Source organism: Halichoeres trimaculatus, unplaced genomic scaffold, assembly GCF_033239565.1.
Source record: "Halichoeres trimaculatus isolate MK-OKI-2021-1 unplaced genomic scaffold, fHalTri1.1 fHalTri1_scaffold_9, whole genome shotgun sequence".
NCBI lineage: Eukaryota > Metazoa > Chordata > Actinopteri > Labriformes > Labridae > Halichoeres > Halichoeres trimaculatus.
Window position 1 is genome coordinate 24,130,450 of NW_027437188.1, and position 17,755 is coordinate 24,148,204.

Consider the following 17,755-nt stretch of genomic DNA (forward strand, 5'->3'; position numbering starts at 1 on the left):
CGGTAATATGTAGCAGACCTTAATGACACAAACCAGTACTATTATTTAAGAGCGATAATTAAACATTTCATTCAAGTTGCTCATACACTGCTGGAAAAATTAGACTTTAAACATAGACTGTAAAAAACCACCCACCAAAACAACTAAGAGTTGGGGGTGCAGAGCTGCAGTTGAGCTGCAGTTCATTGAGGAGTGCAGCTTGGTGTACCTGTGGGAACATTTTAAAGATAATCTCTGTATTACTGTGCACCAGTTGCATCTTAAACGGCCCGTGTGAACGCGGAGGAGGACACTAAAGCTCATCCTATCGATATAAATATCAGAAGTCATGTCTGAAGTACACTTCTTGCTCTTTTTCTTCAGGTATGAATCAAATTTGACTTCCCGTTTCTCCCTCAGTCCTGTGGGCTTGAACACGACGCGGAAATTACATATGACGTTTTAGTTTTCATCTTGCTGGCGCTCCTACAGGCCGGCGGAGGGAATCCCCACAAAGCAGGACTATATAAAACCATCAGATAAGGCAGCATCTCAGAGCTGATCACTGACCTGACTTCATCGCAGATATCATATCTGATCTGATCAGAAAGATGGCAATCTTTAATATCTGTAAGTCATCGAGCCCGCACTCAAATATGGAACAACTTTCTGTTGTCATGCTGCAGTAACACGCTGATATTCTCTGTTTTGTTTTTTGTTTTTTTGTTTTTATCAATGCAGACTTCTCCAACTGTGTCCTGCTGCTGCTGACCCTGAGCTCGCGCACATCCACCGGACTCCCGGTGCGCGCGCTGGGCTCAGAGAAGAGCAAAGACTGTTCACTACAGTTCAGGGCCCTCCTTTTGAATGTCACACAACTACTCAGCAATGTAAGTAATGCCAAATTGCAACGATGTGTCTTAACTTTTTTTTGTCTGTATTCATGAAAATTAATGTTCTTATTTCATATTACAGGATGTCTTGTGTTATGGTATCCCTACGGATAAAATGGTGGTGAAGAGTAAAAGTGACACAGCAATGGCCTGTGCCCCCAATCTGGCTCAGGTAACACTTGGTTCATTCATGACATAAATTCTAATTTATTGAATTATTTTTAAAGAAACAATAATAAAAAATAAAGATGATAAATTTAATTTTGGGGGCATTTTTTCAATCAAAAAATGTTTCCGCTGTATTGCTTTGCTCTTTATTTATTTATTCGTTGTTGAAAAATCCATTAATAAAAACTGCCCAAATTTTACAAATGTCTTCCAAGTCCTATATATATTCCACAGTGAATACGTTTTGAATATATGTTTAACTTTTTTTTTTTACTGCACAGAAACCAGGCTGCATGATCCAGAGAAATTCTACTTTCAGTGAGGTAGGAATTTATCTTTTTTTTTTTTTTTCCATGATCAGACAGTTGGTAAACCATGTATAATTTCAGTTTAGAGAGTCAACATATACTTAAAAACTATTCGGTATTTTCTTCTGTTTTGCTCCGCAGAGCGAATGCATGAGTAACATCATGAAGGACTTGGCTCACTACTCTGCTGCTATTAAGTCCTACCTCAACTCAGCGCTGAGAAATAAAGAGGAAGAGGAAGAACTTCTGAGGCCAACTCTGGGAATGATACAGAGCCTGAGGAAGGTGTGTGTTTATTATGCATGTGTGGGAGGGCACAGAAAAAAGGCACAAAATCATGATCTAAGACAGAAACAGTGAGGGAGAATCTCAAGGGAAATAACATTTTGAAAGTTGCCTGATGAAATCTTCCTTGGTTTATACAGAACTGCTCCCTGATGCCCGATGAAGACGAGGACCCCTCAGAGGTATTTTTGTTTTTCTTTTTTTCGTTTGTTGCCTTTTTCGTTCTCATCTTTCAGTTGGGGGAAAAACTAATACAGAAGTTTTTTTAAAGACATTTCAAAGCCAGGATGTTTTTTTTTCCTGCGTGTGTGCGTGTGTGTATTTACGTTTTTACCCCCTGTATTGTCTCTCAGGCGGAGGCCGCTCAGCTGTGGAGAGGCACCAGCTTCAGTAACAGGAAGGAGATGTGTAAGATGATGAGAGGCTTCTACGTCCGAACCATCACCATCAACCGAGCCATGGGCTACATCGCATCAGGAGACCACAAGAACTAAACAACCTGCTTCTTCATCATCATCATCATCATCACTGCAAATTAATCCTTTATATCTCTACTCCTGATCCTTCACTACCAACACTTACATCTACTCACCAAGTAGGGCTTGACGGTGCACATGCTGCATGTGTGAGCATGGTTACTGCAGCGTAACAGTTGCTAAAGTCAAGGCCATGTTGGCCCGTGTGAATGTCTGAATGTTCTCTGATATTTGGGGGATTTTATATTTATTTAATTTATATCTATGACATCTATTTATTTATTTATTTGGTGGCTTGTGATGGTATTGTTTGTCAATAAAGTATTTATAACAGCATTTTTGTAGTGTATTTTTTTTTTCATGCAGCAGTTGAATTGATTTAGCGAAGCTGGTTGTAAGTGGTAAGACTTCAGATAGGTAACATTGCAGAATGGGAGAAGTGAGAAAAAAAAAGAAATAAGAGAAATGTTCTTTTGATTTATTCAGTCATTTTCTTCCCAACAGTCTCATTCCTCCTCTGACATAACTGAAGTAAGTGTTAAGGACAGACTTGATTGTTGCTGGTTACATATTGAAGGCGGCTCCCCTGATTCTCTGAATGTAAACATTTACAGTACGGAAGAAGAGAACAGAGTGAGCCTTTCATATGATATTTCTGCAGTGTTGATTTCCTGGGAGCGAAAACAAAGCCGTGACTAACGCAGAAGCTGGTGAGAGAAACTCTAAGTGAAATATTTCCACAGGCATCTTACAGTACAGTTTGTTTTTCTGATCTTAAGAGTTTTAAGCTCTGCAGCTATGGTATTCTTCTTGAAAAGATGTCTCATGAAAGTAAATGAATGTTGTCAAGCTGTAGCTGCGCATTCACAAATATTAAATTCAGCCCTGGATCCAAACGCTGTGCGTGCTTCTGTAAAAGACACAACCAATATTCATGTGTAAACAAAACATCAGCGTTACAGGTGCAGTAGGGCAGGAGTGGATTCATAAGTCAAGTAAAAAAAACAATAGAGAACATTGCCGCATAATCACAAGTTTACATGTTTAGATTTGTCAAAAGAGAAATAAAAAGATAAAAAAATAAATCATAAGTTTAAAAAAGTTTGTAAAAAAACAGATATGTACAGGACAAAATGTGCACAAGTATAAAAATGTTTGAGACCCAAAATGTCTTAGTATTTCAGTCTGCTAACTTTGGACAATCACAAGCATGTGCAGGTGAAGTAATGTCTCAAAAAAGTCCCAGAAACATAACATTTACAAGTGAAACAAGACACACAGGTTTGTTTTTTTTCCCAAATTTTTTTGCAGTTTCAACACTGCAGCACCGACATACAAACTACATGAGCTACTTACTGACCTCTACTTCTACAGGTCATTTCTCCTGATCATGATCCTGAATGAGCTACACAAAACAAGCTCTGGGTCCAGCCTGTGTTTTTCTGTCATCATAGCACATCAGAAATTAAGACTGAAAAATGCCCATCAAATGTTTAAACTCAGTCACAAAACCCCAGCACTGAGTTTCATATCCAGAAAAACTAACTGAGAGAAGTGCCAATGTTTGGTCCATGCGTAAGTAAAAATGTTTCTGGTTTTTTTTTTTCCTGAGTTTTTGCTGTTTTTCTCTTCCAGATACTGGAGAAACAGAAATCCAAAAAGAAGTCAAATCCTTTTCACTTAGTGGCTCGGTTTTCCATCATGTCTTAAAACAGAAAAGACAAAACAGAAAAAGGATGTTAGGCATTCTGTTTGAGAGAAACAAAACAATGTTTATATAATGTAATTATATGAAGAAATCCTGAAAGAGAATCTTGTCACAAAGTTATTTTACATTGCATTTGTATCAACTGCATTCTTTTCATTACCAATGTAAACAGCAGATTGATGTAGCACTGGATTATCAAATCATGTGGTATTTTTTGATCCTAAAGGGTGAAAATAATACGCTTTAATTCAGTTTAGATTAAAAAAAAATTTGAACATTTCTGTGTTTTTTTAAGAGGTATCAATGTATGATTGGAATTTCCAGCCACATTAGCGATGTGGCGAGAAAGCCATTATTGGTTAGTTGGTTGGTCACAATGGGGTTACACTAGGTATCCACTATTACAGCAATGGACAATGGATGTCCCCACTTGCCAGCACATTGATGTCCACTTCAATATGAAATGTGTTAAAAAAGTCATCCTCTGATTCCTTGGAACAGGTTGCTCTTTATTCTTTTGTTTGTTTCAGGTTTATTTTTGGGCCTTTTCACCTGAGATTTGGTCAGACAGAGGAAGTTAGACAGGAAATAAGGGAAGTAGAGAGTGGGGGAGGTAATGCATCAAATGATTGCCAGGAGTTAAACCAGCAACCACATTCATTTGAATATGAGTCAGTTGTAGTTTATGATTAAGTACCTATGAAGTCAATAACATTTTACTCAGACATGACTGATTCTAATCAGTAAATGCCAGCATTTTTCCTCTAAAATGGTATGGCGAATGTGGTGAACATGTTATCAACCTTAATGCATTCCTGTTAGCATGCTCATGTTAGCTTTGAAGCTACGTCAGAGTGACTGCTTTATGTCAGCATAGGTGTGAAATCTAAGTGGTGGTGGGGATTTTTCATAGTCCATGCAATTAGTCAATCAACTCCTTTATCAGATATAGTTATCCTTACCTCGCAGAAGCTGATCGACCTCATTGGGCAGGTCATCCAGATCCTTCACACTATTCCACAGATGAAACGCTGATGCCTCTCCAGGCCGCCTCCTGCTCTTCCACTCCACCAGCATCTTCAGCTTTTGCATGGTCACATCTTTCTCTGTGGCCTGGATGTCATCCAGCTCCCTGGAGCTTATGTCCAGATAGATGGCCACCTGTTTCCATTCCTTCCCGAGCCGCTTGGCCACTTGCAGTAGCTGCTTCTCTGACATGTCCTGACCCTGAGTCATCCCTGTTTTCAGCCCATCTGGGGGAAAAAGTACAACTGGTACTGCATTTTTCAGCACTGTTTTAAAAGAAGAAGGTGTTTTGTGTTGACTTATGATACAGTCAAAATAAAGATCTGCCTGGATCTGCTTTGAAAACAGCATCAAATAACAGACGTGAAATCACCTGACTCATCCTGCCATCGAGGTCTCTTACAAACTGTTTCCTCTTCCTCTGAGGGGCTGCTGCTCCTACGTCTGCCTACTGCTCCTCCTGAGAGTCAAAGATGTGATGTGAGACATTCTGTGAACAATAGCTAACTGCAGTGATGGAAAAAAGTTGATCAAAAACAGAACAGAGCTTACCTTTGGTTCTTTTCCTTTGGGTCTTCTCCGTGTTATCAACACAGTCCCCTGAGGGTGGAGAAAACAAAGGCATTCAAAACACTTGCAGGTAGAAGAATAACAACATAAGTAGAATAATGAACACCTTGCCATCATCCTGAAGGATACTGGAACAATATGTAATGTTGCTGCAATAACAGTTTGAAGTGAATTGAGAGGTGAAAAAATTAAGTTAATTGTTAAAAAACTCAGATATTAGCTGTTACCTATGGTTCCTTTTATGCTATTTTTCAAGTTTTTTCAAGTAAAACTAGTGATGGCCATTTAAATGCAAAATGAACCTGTTTTTTTTTTTTTTTTGAGAATTAAATGGAACCCATTATTTTAAAGGTAAGAGGTAGCTGGCATAGGCCTCAGAAAATGTGCAGAAAACTTTGACAAATCTGGTTGTATTTCATGTTCAGATCATCAAACACAATCACTGTGAGACTAAATCGACCGTTACCTTCTCTGATGGTGGCAGACCATACAGTCTCATCAGTGTTGATCTCAACTAGAGACAATTTGAAGGGCGGAGGCTGATCAAAGAAAGCTTCAAAGTAGCCTTTCATCTTGGTCACTGCCAGGGTGAATTTCAAATCCTGCACAGACGCAGATAAAACCAAAGTTTGTGAGTCGGCACTGCATGACAAATACTAACATGGTCATGATGCTGTTATTTCTATACACTATGAGAAAAAGAAACCCACCTCAGGTTTGATCTCACCCTCCGGTTCACTCAGCAGACGGTACGTCCCCTCGTCCAGTTTACATGTTGGGGGCTTTGCTATCTTCATATAACGGTTCTTGTAGCCCTGCACCTGTTTGCTTATATCCTGGTTTGTGTGTGTGCCATGCCGAGAGAAGATAAAGCAGAAGATTAGTTACTTTACTGTAGATGATGAGGCGAGTTTTAAAAGAGTCACATTGGAAAAACTTGAGAGGTCACAAAATGGTTCATCAGAACATGAATAATTATGTTTCCAGGTTTAATTATTCACCAGCAGCCACCTTCAAATGGAACCCACTCAACCACCATGGCATGTGGTGCTCTTAATGACCACATGATGATGAATATCGTGGTCTGTTTTTTTCCTATGATGCTGTTCATTAAGGTCACTTGTGCCACAGAGTAACTTTCAGTTGAATATCCTTTCTTTGACAATGTGACACAGTATATCTTAGCATGTTACATCAACACATAACATTTCTATGAGAAGTTATTTTGGGCAATTCGATGTCTGCCTATTTCGCCTTATGGCAAGTGCCTGTAAAAACTATAAGACTAGACACTGGCTTCATCCTGACGCCCCCACGATAGATTTGTGGGAAGATATAGGTAATGGAATAAATGCTATGGAAAAAAAGCTTCTCACTTCATTTACAAATTGACAAATTTGAGCAATTGTGGTCTAGATGGGTCTCGTTTGTATGTTTGACACGGCCAAACTTCCCAGGATTGGTAAATTCCAAGCTAATTATGAACTAACACCTTGTGTGCTTATCATGAGACTTTGTTTTTGGTTTCATGGGTCTGCCGCTTCGACAACATGTGGAACTGTCAACCTACATATTAAAGAAAATCAATATAACGACACATCTCTCTTACAGACTGTACATAGTTTTAAGTAATAAGGTTTTTACTGCTAAAAAAATAAAGAAAGAAAAAGTTGAGGGTGTTTAGGAGGAAAGGGTTTCAAGATTACCTTCTGAAACTGCTTGGCTAATCATCTGTAAATTGTTCCCAACCATCCTCAAAATAAGGATTTAAAAAAATGTGTTTTTGGTGTCATACAATATTTTTTTTCAAAGCTTGAGCAGATCACAAAAATTAATAAGAAGTGAAAGTTTTGGCTCTAATTTGGTTCCCAAAGGTCACAGGCCTGCCTGGTAAAATTATGAATGACGACAGAAAGATGCATATACCCATGTGATCGATGGCCGTGGATGGAATATTTCTTTGTCCCATGTGTGGAAGGAAAGGGATTTTTGTGGTGCAGGTAATTTTACTGTCTAACTGGAGTGAACTCAAAAATTCCTAATTAAACTGTTCATTGAGTTAAAGTTTCAAGAGATGGTCGTCACATTGACTTTGACTTTAATTTAAAATTGTTTTAAAAACAATCCAATCTATAACCAATTTTTGTCTCATATTGTTTGGATTAAGATGTGCTGTACTAATGTGCTTAAATGATGTGTTTAGCCGAGTGTTTGGTCTTCACATTAGAATACTCAGCAGGACTGAGGGATTTTAACACCTCTCATGGGAACAGATACTTTTCAGGAAACTTTACAGAAGAACCAAGGGTGTTTTTGCATTACAAACTGGACAACACAAGCAGCCAAAATAAATAAAAGTACTTGCAGAAAAAGGGGTTTTGGTTTCACATGACTTGAAGTGAGGGGATCGATCATTTTTCTTGACTTTGTAACAAATCATTGATGTAAAAAACATCACTTTTAAGTTAATTTTTGAATGAATGATATGAGTCAGAATTGTGGATTTTTGGAAGGAGAAAGTTCAAGAGAGTTGAGGCACCAAGGGAAAAAGCTCTGTCTTCCAAAGTGCAGTGTTGATAATGGACTCAGGAGGTTGGCATCTGATGATCTGAGGTGGCAAGAAGGGTTTTGGCATCTAAGAGGCTTGGTCGGGTATTTGGGGGCAAGGTTTGTTGAGGGAGCGCCAGTGAAGGTACAGAAGGATAGGTTTGATGAGAGCAAACGGTCAGCTGAGTTTTACACATGTTGTAGTCATAAAGGATACTGTTACTTTGAAAAAACTGATGCACCAATTGCACCTTAGTTCCTAATACACAGATAATGGCTGTTTTTAACATTGTAGTTCAAATGTGTCTTTCATGTGTCTAGTCATTCAGACATTGATCTCATTTTTATATTTTTCCTGCGATTCTCTTCTATGAAAGGTGCTATATTAAATAAAATTTACTTAATTATTACCAAGCTATTGATTAAAATATTATTCTTTTAAATAATCTACGACAACATGATTATGCAACTTCACGGGCTAAAATTTTCCACCCATATTTGTGTCAAATACCACTTAGTCCCTTTTCCTCTGTTTCACCCAATAACAGGTGAATAGGTACCATCCAAACAACGACCCCAAATGGAGAGATAGATGTTAACACATACATAAATAAAGTATAGTTGGTTTCCATATTTAAGCACTGATATTAAAGGCTGCATTGTTGTTCTTTGATAATGTCTGCTGGGTGTGATAGTGTTACCTTGATATCAGAGGCACTGTTGGTGGCCAGATAGACGTGGAAACTGTAGCTGCTGTTGTCATTGCCCAGCTGCTTGTAAACCAGAACCACCCCGTGGTGCTCTACAGGCTGGGTTGTCTGAATGATAGGACCCACAGGTGACAGAGACGACACGTTCCACTTCACATGACTACCTGAGTGGTCAACTGTGGGCTCGATGAGTGGTCGGTTGTTCTTTATGTGAAGGACACTAAATGTCATCTCATTATCTGGATCTGTAAGAGCATGACATTATTGGGAAAATGGAATTTGAATGAGTTGTGATTGAAGAATATCTGGCTTATTACTGAAGAAGCTTATTTGACTTGAGTCATTTCTTACCAGCAAGGCAGACTGAGTGAGGAAACTGGATGGATTTGAGAACAGAAGCGTCCTTGTCCACTGTGTCTACATTAAAGATGGGTCCAGCAAATTTCCAAGAGTCTCGAAGGAATGCACCAAACTTGGACCAGGACAATACAGAGTACCGCAGCAGAACTCGCTCTGATGCCTCAAACACCAAGCCAGTGACTGAACACTCATAAGTGCCTTCTCCGTCCATCTGCACCCTTTAACACAACCAGAGAAAAAGTGATGATGACCATGCAGATAATTGTAAATGTGCACAAAGCGGATCTGATCACTGGTACTCACTGTAATCGACCCCTGCTGATCTTCCTGGGTGTGACAAGCTCATATCCGTGGCTCTGTCAATGAAGACAACACAGTTTCTTTGACGAACGATAAAAACTTATTCAATGTAAAAAACAAACCCCTCAATGAGTCATGAAGGTAGATTTAAAATACATTACCATCTGGTCTCTGAGCTCACCTGCTGGATGGATTTGCATTGTTCACAGCAGTAAGTTCGCCTCTCATCTGTGATGTTGCATGAAAAATACACACTTTAAAACCACTCAGTGTGCAAACATTTATAATTCCTTAATAAAAGACTTCTGCTTACCTTTCCCATTCGAAACCTTGGCTTCTGCTCCAGAGACTGATTCTGGTTAAAAAGATAATATAGGAACGTTGATGTTGCATAAAAAACATTAAGCAAATGTTGACTGTAACAGTCCAGCTAAGAGGTGACATACCATTTTTAGACTCCTCTGCTTCAGCTTCTTCATTGTCTACAAGGGAAACAAAGACAATATCAGCTTTAATCCTCAAGTTGTCATAATTTTTAGGCACTGAAAATGCTATTGCTAACATTACTTACCTTCTTCTCCTTCGCCCCCTTCAGCACAGGGTTCTGGTTAAAGTCAAGATATGAGAGAGGAAAATCAGATAATTGGTAAATGTGTGCTTCCCTGCTGATTTAAGAGAAAAAAACAAGTCTGTCTTGTTTTAATCTAACATTCACTTCACTTGGTATTAATGTTGGTTTATTCATATAAAGCTACCACAAGCTGCGAGCTAGCTGAACTGGTATTAGGTTTAAGGGACTGCAGATATAGATAACATTAATTCAGTTTATAGGGGAAACACCTAGCATGGCTATGTACAACACGTACAATACCCTACCTTTCAGTGTAGCTAAGCTAGCTTCATAAAAATTTTTGTTGTTTCATTTTATGTCTGTGAGCAAAAAAGTAATAAACATGATACATTTTATTTAACTCTAAGTATGCTAATAACTGAATTTGTCCACCACTAGACTGCAATAGACAAACTGTTTCTAGTTTTAAACCAAGCTAAGTTTAGCTAAGCTAGCTCCTGGTGTTAGTTTCATCTTTGACACACAGACATGAAAGTAATATCAACATTCTTCTCTAACTCCTGGCAAAAAAGCTAATTACTAAACTTCATGCTTTGATGTAGTAGTTCAAAGAGTGTCTCTAACCAGAGTCCTCCTCTTCCTCCTCCGAGCTGTCCTCAGCGGACGTTCCAGCGTTTTCTAAGTGATACATCGACATAAAAAGGATGTGTGAGGGAAGCTAAAAACTTTTTTTTGAAAGGTTAAATGTATTAAGGAAAAAAAACTTTGAAAGGAATCAAAAGATGAGAATGTTTCAGTATGACTTGTGTGAAGACAAACAGTCGTGGTGCTTACCTGAACCACTGCTGTCACTTTCTGTCAGGTTATCTGGAACACAACAGGGATTGCCTTCAGGTTAATTCAGTTTGGTTTGTAAAAACTAATGCTTTGAAGTCAAAACTTGAGGAAAAAGTCATCGCTATGACTAAATTCACATCAGTGTTTGTTTTCAACCATCCAACTGTCACCCCTTTGGGAATCCACTCATTTTAAGGCTTTTTTAACAATGTTTTTGTGAAGAAAACATGAGAAACACATTCTTTTCCATTACATTTTACCACGAAAAAATCTAATGGAGCCACATGCTTATTTTAAACAAAAATCTTTTCCAGCCTTTCACTTTTTTAATGCTTTAAATATACTTTTAAAAAATATCAACTTTTATACATATCAAAATATGTGAAAAAGGATGAAAGTACCAAGTTTCACCTTTTGTCACATGGGTCTTCTGAACAGGTGCAGCCCAAGTGAAAAATCTGGACTTTCAGCTTACTTCCATGTTTTAAAAAACAGATCTCATCCATATTAGTCATCAAAAAGCCCTCAGCATGTCTCAGTAACACCAACAGCTTTTACATATTTATCATTCCTGAGCAGTTGAACTGTAGCACCCCGTGAAGAAGACTATGATAAGTGCCGTGCATTAACATTCTGGCACATTTGTACAGATGGGTCCAGAGGAGCTGCTGCTGCTGCTTCTCTTCCCAGCAGCAGCGAATGTCCATGGAGCAGGCCATCTGGCTGAGTGCCTGGCCAGCTAATGGATGGAACCCATCCCTCTCTGGCCTGCGGAGTTTTATCTTAGACTAACAAGCAGATGCTGCCATCACTGCTCCACTGGCAGAACCTCCCTCATCAATCTCCCTCTCAGCTCCACTCTTCTGCACTCTCTCCCCTTTTGTTGCTTTCTGTCTCCTTGTCCTCAAACGCCTCGCATTGACAATCTCTGTCTCCCTTTCTGAGCCAGCAGGCATCCCTCTTCACTCTGGTGGAGCCGCTTCCCTTCATCAGCCTGACAAACAAGGTGGAGAGCAAACACTAGCTCACACATGCACATGCAAACACAGGGAAAAGACACTCTTGTTCAGAGCTTCTGAAGTTTGGGGTTTCATGGTTGTTGGATGCCATCTGCTGGCGTGACAACAAACAGCAACATCTAGAACAACAAGAGGTTGATTTGAGTGCACTGATGTGAATGTAGACTTTTTCGGCCTATTTTTTTTTTTACCCAAAATACAAATAATCTTAGTCTAAACCATCAAACAGTAAGTAATTTCTGCAACAATTTTAGTCAAAGCTGGCAACCAACAAAGATTAAAGCACCACAGAATTTTATATGTATATAATTATATATATATATTACTATTTTAAAACATTCTGATTGATTTACCAAATAAGTTTTAAATTTAGGAAAAAATTGATCACTCCTATTGTTATGTAAGTAAGTCCTGACAGTACTTTGAGCTGATGTTTCACATTTAGGAAAGCACTACAAAAGAATAAATCTAAGGATCCACCTGATATTTATTTATTTTTGCTAAAAAAATAAATAAATGAATAAATAGAATAAATTAATTTTAAAAAGTCTTATTGACCAAATAAAAGCCACTTTCACAGGGCAAGTTAAAAAAAAACATATTTCAAGATATTTGAGAAAATTTTGATGCCTTAATTACTTGTAAAGGGTATTTAAATTTGTGAACAAGTTATGAAAAATTTTCATATTAAGTTAATCAAAGGAAGAGTAATATCTCTTTGTAAAAAACTAATGACAACATGTTTTATCTTATTACTTTCACTTTTACTCTCTCTTCTTAAATACTCTCTCATGAGCAGTTTAGAGGTCATATTTGCTGATTTTTTTTTCACTGTATAAATAAATTATTAATTGAGTTTAAAAAATGTCAAGTGAAAGTCTAATTTAGATGCTTCTTTTGTTACTTTTAAGATCTGATTTTGGTGTTTTGGAGTGAGAAACAGATAAAAGAGAGAGAAGAATGACCAGACGGACTGGAGGGCAGGATTTTACTCCTGAGACAATACAAGAAGCATCTTTTTTTGGTTGGTGAAAGAACGTTAATACAAAGCAAAAAAAATTAAAAAGCTGAAAGCAGCAAATGTTTGACATTTTCTTTCAAATGAAACCAAAAAGATTTGTACATTTTAATCTTTCTTTATCTGGCATTTAATTTTCTTCTGCGGGACAAAAAGTCTAGTTTCACTGAATAAGAAAAGTGTAATATGATAGGAAGATCTGAAAAATATAAAATGAAATTTTGTCATATACATGAGTAGTATTGGAATACCAAGTGTTGAACTGTGGACTAATGTGAGAGGATGACTGTGCAAAAATTCCTGCTCTTCTGAGGCAAATGATATGGAAATCAAGGAGGTAAATAATGAAAAGAGAGAGTCATGGGACAAAAGAAACCAAAACAGAGACAAACAACAGATGAGTGTGCACTTGGGGGGGGGGGGGGTAAAAGAAGAAAAAAGTGTGGATGTTTACCTTTGTTACCAGGTGCAGGGATATCTCCGTCCCTGTGGGGCAGAGCAGATAACAGTCAGACAACTCTGAATTACACTGAATATACAAGGAGTCATGTGAGGAATGTTTCAGATGTGTGAGAATCAGAAAGAACTTCAGGGTTAGAAGTGCTGGCTCTTGATTTTGTGCAGCTGCAGGCTCTTGCACTTAAAACCACTTCTGCTTCAGATGAGAACGTGCACGGTTCAGTGAATTACGAAAACAGGAAATGTTCACCTCACTCACTCTTTTAACACCAAGAGATAGATTTATCACTGCGCCAAGGTCCCACCCTGACCCACTTTGACTGCAGGGTCTGATGGTACAGGAAACCAGGCTTAGAAAGATTCTCACAGCAAAGTTTTGCTATTAGACTAAAATGGTCTGATACTGAGTGACAGTCTTTGTTTGAGCCACAGCAGAAGGACGAAATGAATCATGTTTGATTGAATCATTTCACTGTGGATGATATTTGATGATTTGATAATAGTGTGTTAGCGTTTTATGGATATCTGGGGTATAATATATTATAAACAAGAATAACTGAATTTACAGCTAACAGAATAACTAAATAAAAGTTTTGGCTCACTCCTGGTGGTGGAACAGGGAGACACAATTTGTATCAGTGATTATCATCTAAATATATTTTAAACAGATTTGAAATTATTTGATCTATAGTAAGACTAACTTCTAAACTGTTACCCATTTTTAAAGTAATTATTTCCTGCATTTAAAGAATGCAGATTTACTAAAAACTTTACTTAAAAAGTTGCCAAGGCCGACCAGTTTATCAAAATGTGATACAAAAAATATATCATCAACAAAATGATGCAGCAATATTTCTGTGGGTTTTGTTAAAAAGGTTAATAAAAATCTCAGAACCAAAAATTTTAAAATTTCTGGATATTTCTGCCAGGATGGGTACCAAATGAAGTACTTATATTGGTAGTGATCTGTAATACCAAGTACCAATTCATGTAAAATCAAACAGTGCCATGTTCTGGCACCTAATCGCATCCGTGTGGCTGTGAGGGAGTGAAAGAGTAAGTGATTTTCCATGCTGGACATGAACACAGCAATGCTAAACAAATAAATATTTATTACCACATAAAAACACAAGAGTACCAAAGAGATCTAGAGATCTAGAAAAAAAATCATGATAAGAGTCCAGTTACTTCAGAAAAACTTATTAATGTAAAAAAAATAATAATGTGATCCAGAATCAGTACACCCAAACAAAAGTATTTTAACATCTTCAATTTAAATTTTGGTAATAAAAGCCTATAGTCCAGAAACATTAAAAAACAATATCTTACTTTATCAAAATATTTTAATTTGAGTTTGTGTAGATTATGTCTTAGACAGTTTAAGTTCTGTCCATATCTAAGTCTACACCAGTGTACACATGATCACAATCATGGAGAAGACTGCTGTTGTATTCCTGATATCAAACTGCTCTAAAGCAGATTTAACAGATTACTTGAAGGTGGCGTTCCTTCATCCAGGTGGAGAAATTAGTCAGATACGCTGATATCCAAGCTAAGATATTTGGGCATTCATGTGAGAAAGACAGAAAAAGTTAAGTGTTGTCATCATAGCAGTGGTAGGAGAAGCCATGGGGGCGGAGACTGTTAGGAAATATTCAGATAATTTAACGTTATGGATTTATAAACTTCTTGAGCTGCAAGCCATGATCATATAATTTAAAATATTTTGGGGACGAAAAAAATTAAAAACATGAAAGATTACTTTTCTGAATCACATTGTAAGATAAAAAATAACTTTTGAATTTTTAAATTTGGATGCACCTGTACTTTTATCCCAACTTTGTTTCAAGATTATTATGAAAGTTGATTTTCATTTATGTCTTAATGCTTTTGATGCAATGCAAATTAAAGGTTTCTTGTAAGTTGTTGTAATTCTGTTTTATTTCTATTTATCTACATCATTAGATGTGTGACTTCACAAAAACTGAATGTTTCCCCCAAACAATGAGTCATCCTAAGTGTTACAATAGATAGGATGGTGTGTGTATATGCAGAGGACTGGAGCAACCTGTTGATGCAGCGTGAGTCTGGACAAGATGGAACAGGCCTGACTTACTAGTGGGGGAGACAAGAAGAACAAGTTCACCACCGGCAGGCATAAATTAAAAAAAGTAGGTCACATCCTGATTTGAGCCTTGTCTTGAAAGTGCAGGACTGGGTGATCAAAAGAAAAATGGTGCATCAGGAAATCAAGGAAATTAAGCCTGACCAGAGCGTGGCTTTTTACTTTGTCTTCTGTTGATCCTGATACGGCACACTGGTTTCCTTTGTTGTCAAACATCTGTGCAGGAAATTCAATTTCGTCAATTCAAGGTCAGTTTGTTGGCAGCTCCATCGGATCACAGCTACACTGAGCTGCCATGATGTCTCTGCTTCTGTGTTGTAATAATAAACAAACTCCCTGCTCAAATTTAGACTTTTAGTTTTCGGTCTCCTGCCCACAAATCGTGATAAGAGAATCTTTAGTGAGGGTGTTGGTGAGTTTCTGGAGGAAAGATAAAGACATACTGAATACAGCTGCCCATAAACACATTGAAAAGAGAGGACATCTGTGTGGAGATAAACAAATGTCAGTTTGTGTGCTTGTACAAGGAAGCACTACAAACCGTTGACCTTTCTGTCTGTCAGTTATTAATATCACACCTCACTGCTTTCACTGTTATGTTTAGATGATCGTAATCATTGAAAGTGAGTGTTTTCCTCCTGTTTCTTTCACAAGTCTCCTTTAATGAAACTACTTGAATGCAGGTTGGCTGTGGAGTGATATAAGCCTGTGTGGTGTCGTTCATTAAGGGACTTTTCCAGACCTTGTAGCTATAATACCCGGACAACAACACAGTCATATACACAAAGGGGGATGAGTCACTAGTATCACCTCACCTGTCTGTGGTTTACATTACAACTCATTATGAATACAGTACGGTTTATTTTAACATGGGTGTAACATTAGTGTGTATAAAACAAGTTATTTCAAACGGGATTGCATTTAATAAGGTTTGTCACGTGGTGGTTCAAATTATTCAAAGTGTGAAGTGTGGGGGGATTTTACATTTACAAACGTATAATCATTTTTTATATTTCACACTGTATTCTTATCAGTATGCTGCCGAAGCTACTTTATATGAATTAATATGAGACAATTCCTATCCGACTTTTACAAATACGCGTTTGAAGTGACGTTACAGTGTTATGAGTGAGTCATCAAATGTATAAACACAGCGGCGTGCGCACACAGAGAAGTCATCAGTTTACTACGTGCTCTCAAATTGACGTTCAGTTAGACGTATTTGCAATGTGGAGTCAATAATTTGCGATTTTTGTTTTTTTACTCGACAGACAAAAAAACAAGAGCCAACAACCAACATCACTTCCGATGTTTCCACGAGGGAGTGATCTGCTCTGCATCCCCTACGGGCGTCATGTTTTCTAACATTTACCACTCAAACACTGTTGGAAACAGAAAATTCATCTTTAGAGACTTCATTTAAAACACTTTAAAGAAAAACTTACCCGTCTTCCAATTGACAGGCAGCTCCACAGTTCGCCATCTCCGCCACCATCCTTCTTCTGCAACCGAACCCCGTTACACTTTCTGTTCGTCCTCAGCGTGCAGCACCTGTGCGTAAAACCGCATGAATACGATCCTATCATGGGCTATCACTGACCGCTTAAAGCCAGGAGCTGTAATCGACACAGCAATGGTAACCCGATTCCTCGTGGTTTATCCAATCCACATCACTCGTCCTTTTACATGCACCATCATCAGGAAAACTAATAGCTGGAGTTTACGCCCTCAAAAAATACGCCGGGTATCTAAAATCCCCAAAAAGAAACAATCAGCCTGTCGCGTTGTAGTGTGAATGTGGATGTATTGTTTCCTCTGTGCAGAACGTTGTTTGTGTGCGAGCCCGGCTTAGAAAAACGATCTTCAAAACATGTGTGTCACTGATGCATAGACCGATGGCTCAAACACAGCGTTTCAGGATCAGCGATGCGCAGTTGCAGCGCAGTCCATGAAAGCGCACAAAGGAGCCAACATGTGGGCGGGTGTGCAGCATCCCGCCTTCCTCACAGTTGATTTACAGCCGGGGTTTACTCTTTTCCCTCAACCTGGGTTACATTAGTGAGAAATGAAGAAGATGGGAGATGTTTGCTGTTACATTGGGTGAAATCAGGCGCATCTCTGTTGTTCATAAAGTGAAACCAACCACCACACATTTCAGGGGTTTGCACAGACTCAATTATGTATATATGTTATGTCACAAAGTTTTCAGATTCAACGCATCTTATTCCACAAAGCTGAGAGCGCATTTAGAAGGTAAAAACAAACAACAAAGTTGCACTCATGTATTAGCACCTCCTTCACAGTAAGATGTTTGCATTGGTTTGGAACACACGGGTTAATTTTTCTCCAAGACATGAAAGCAGCATCCAGCACTCCTTGCAACTAGGTCACTTTGA

At 38.1% G+C, this 17,755-nt stretch overlaps 2 protein-coding genes across 2 annotated transcripts; one reads left to right on the plus strand and one right to left on the minus strand.

Moving 5' to 3' along the window:
* The first annotated feature begins 292 nt into the window (after positions 1–292).
* Positions 293–2,375, plus strand: il12a (interleukin 12a). Its single transcript, XM_074680279.1, has 7 exons — positions 293–609; positions 721–869; positions 955–1,044; positions 1,322–1,363; positions 1,490–1,633; positions 1,774–1,815; positions 1,987–2,375. Exons 1-7 carry the CDS (start codon positions 591–593, stop codon positions 2,125–2,127), a joined length of 627 nt encoding a protein of 208 aa, XP_074536380.1. The 5' UTR covers positions 293–590; the 3' UTR covers positions 2,128–2,375.
* On the minus strand, positions 2,317–17,287 carry LOC141798371 (uncharacterized). Its single transcript, XM_074680278.1, has 17 exons — positions 16,805–17,287; positions 13,230–13,261; positions 10,736–10,768; positions 10,526–10,579; positions 9,902–9,934; positions 9,777–9,812; positions 9,644–9,685; positions 9,512–9,558; positions 9,334–9,386; positions 9,022–9,248; positions 8,662–8,915; positions 6,124–6,249; positions 5,880–6,015; positions 5,396–5,443; positions 5,217–5,303; positions 4,780–5,070; positions 2,317–3,814 (listed from the first exon to the last, which is right to left on the minus strand). The coding sequence occupies exons 1-17, from the start codon at positions 16,852–16,854 to the stop codon at positions 3,786–3,788; spliced, it is 1,578 nt and encodes a 525-aa protein (XP_074536379.1). The 5' UTR covers positions 16,855–17,287; the 3' UTR covers positions 2,317–3,785.
* Positions 17,288–17,755: the final 468 nt, after the last annotated feature.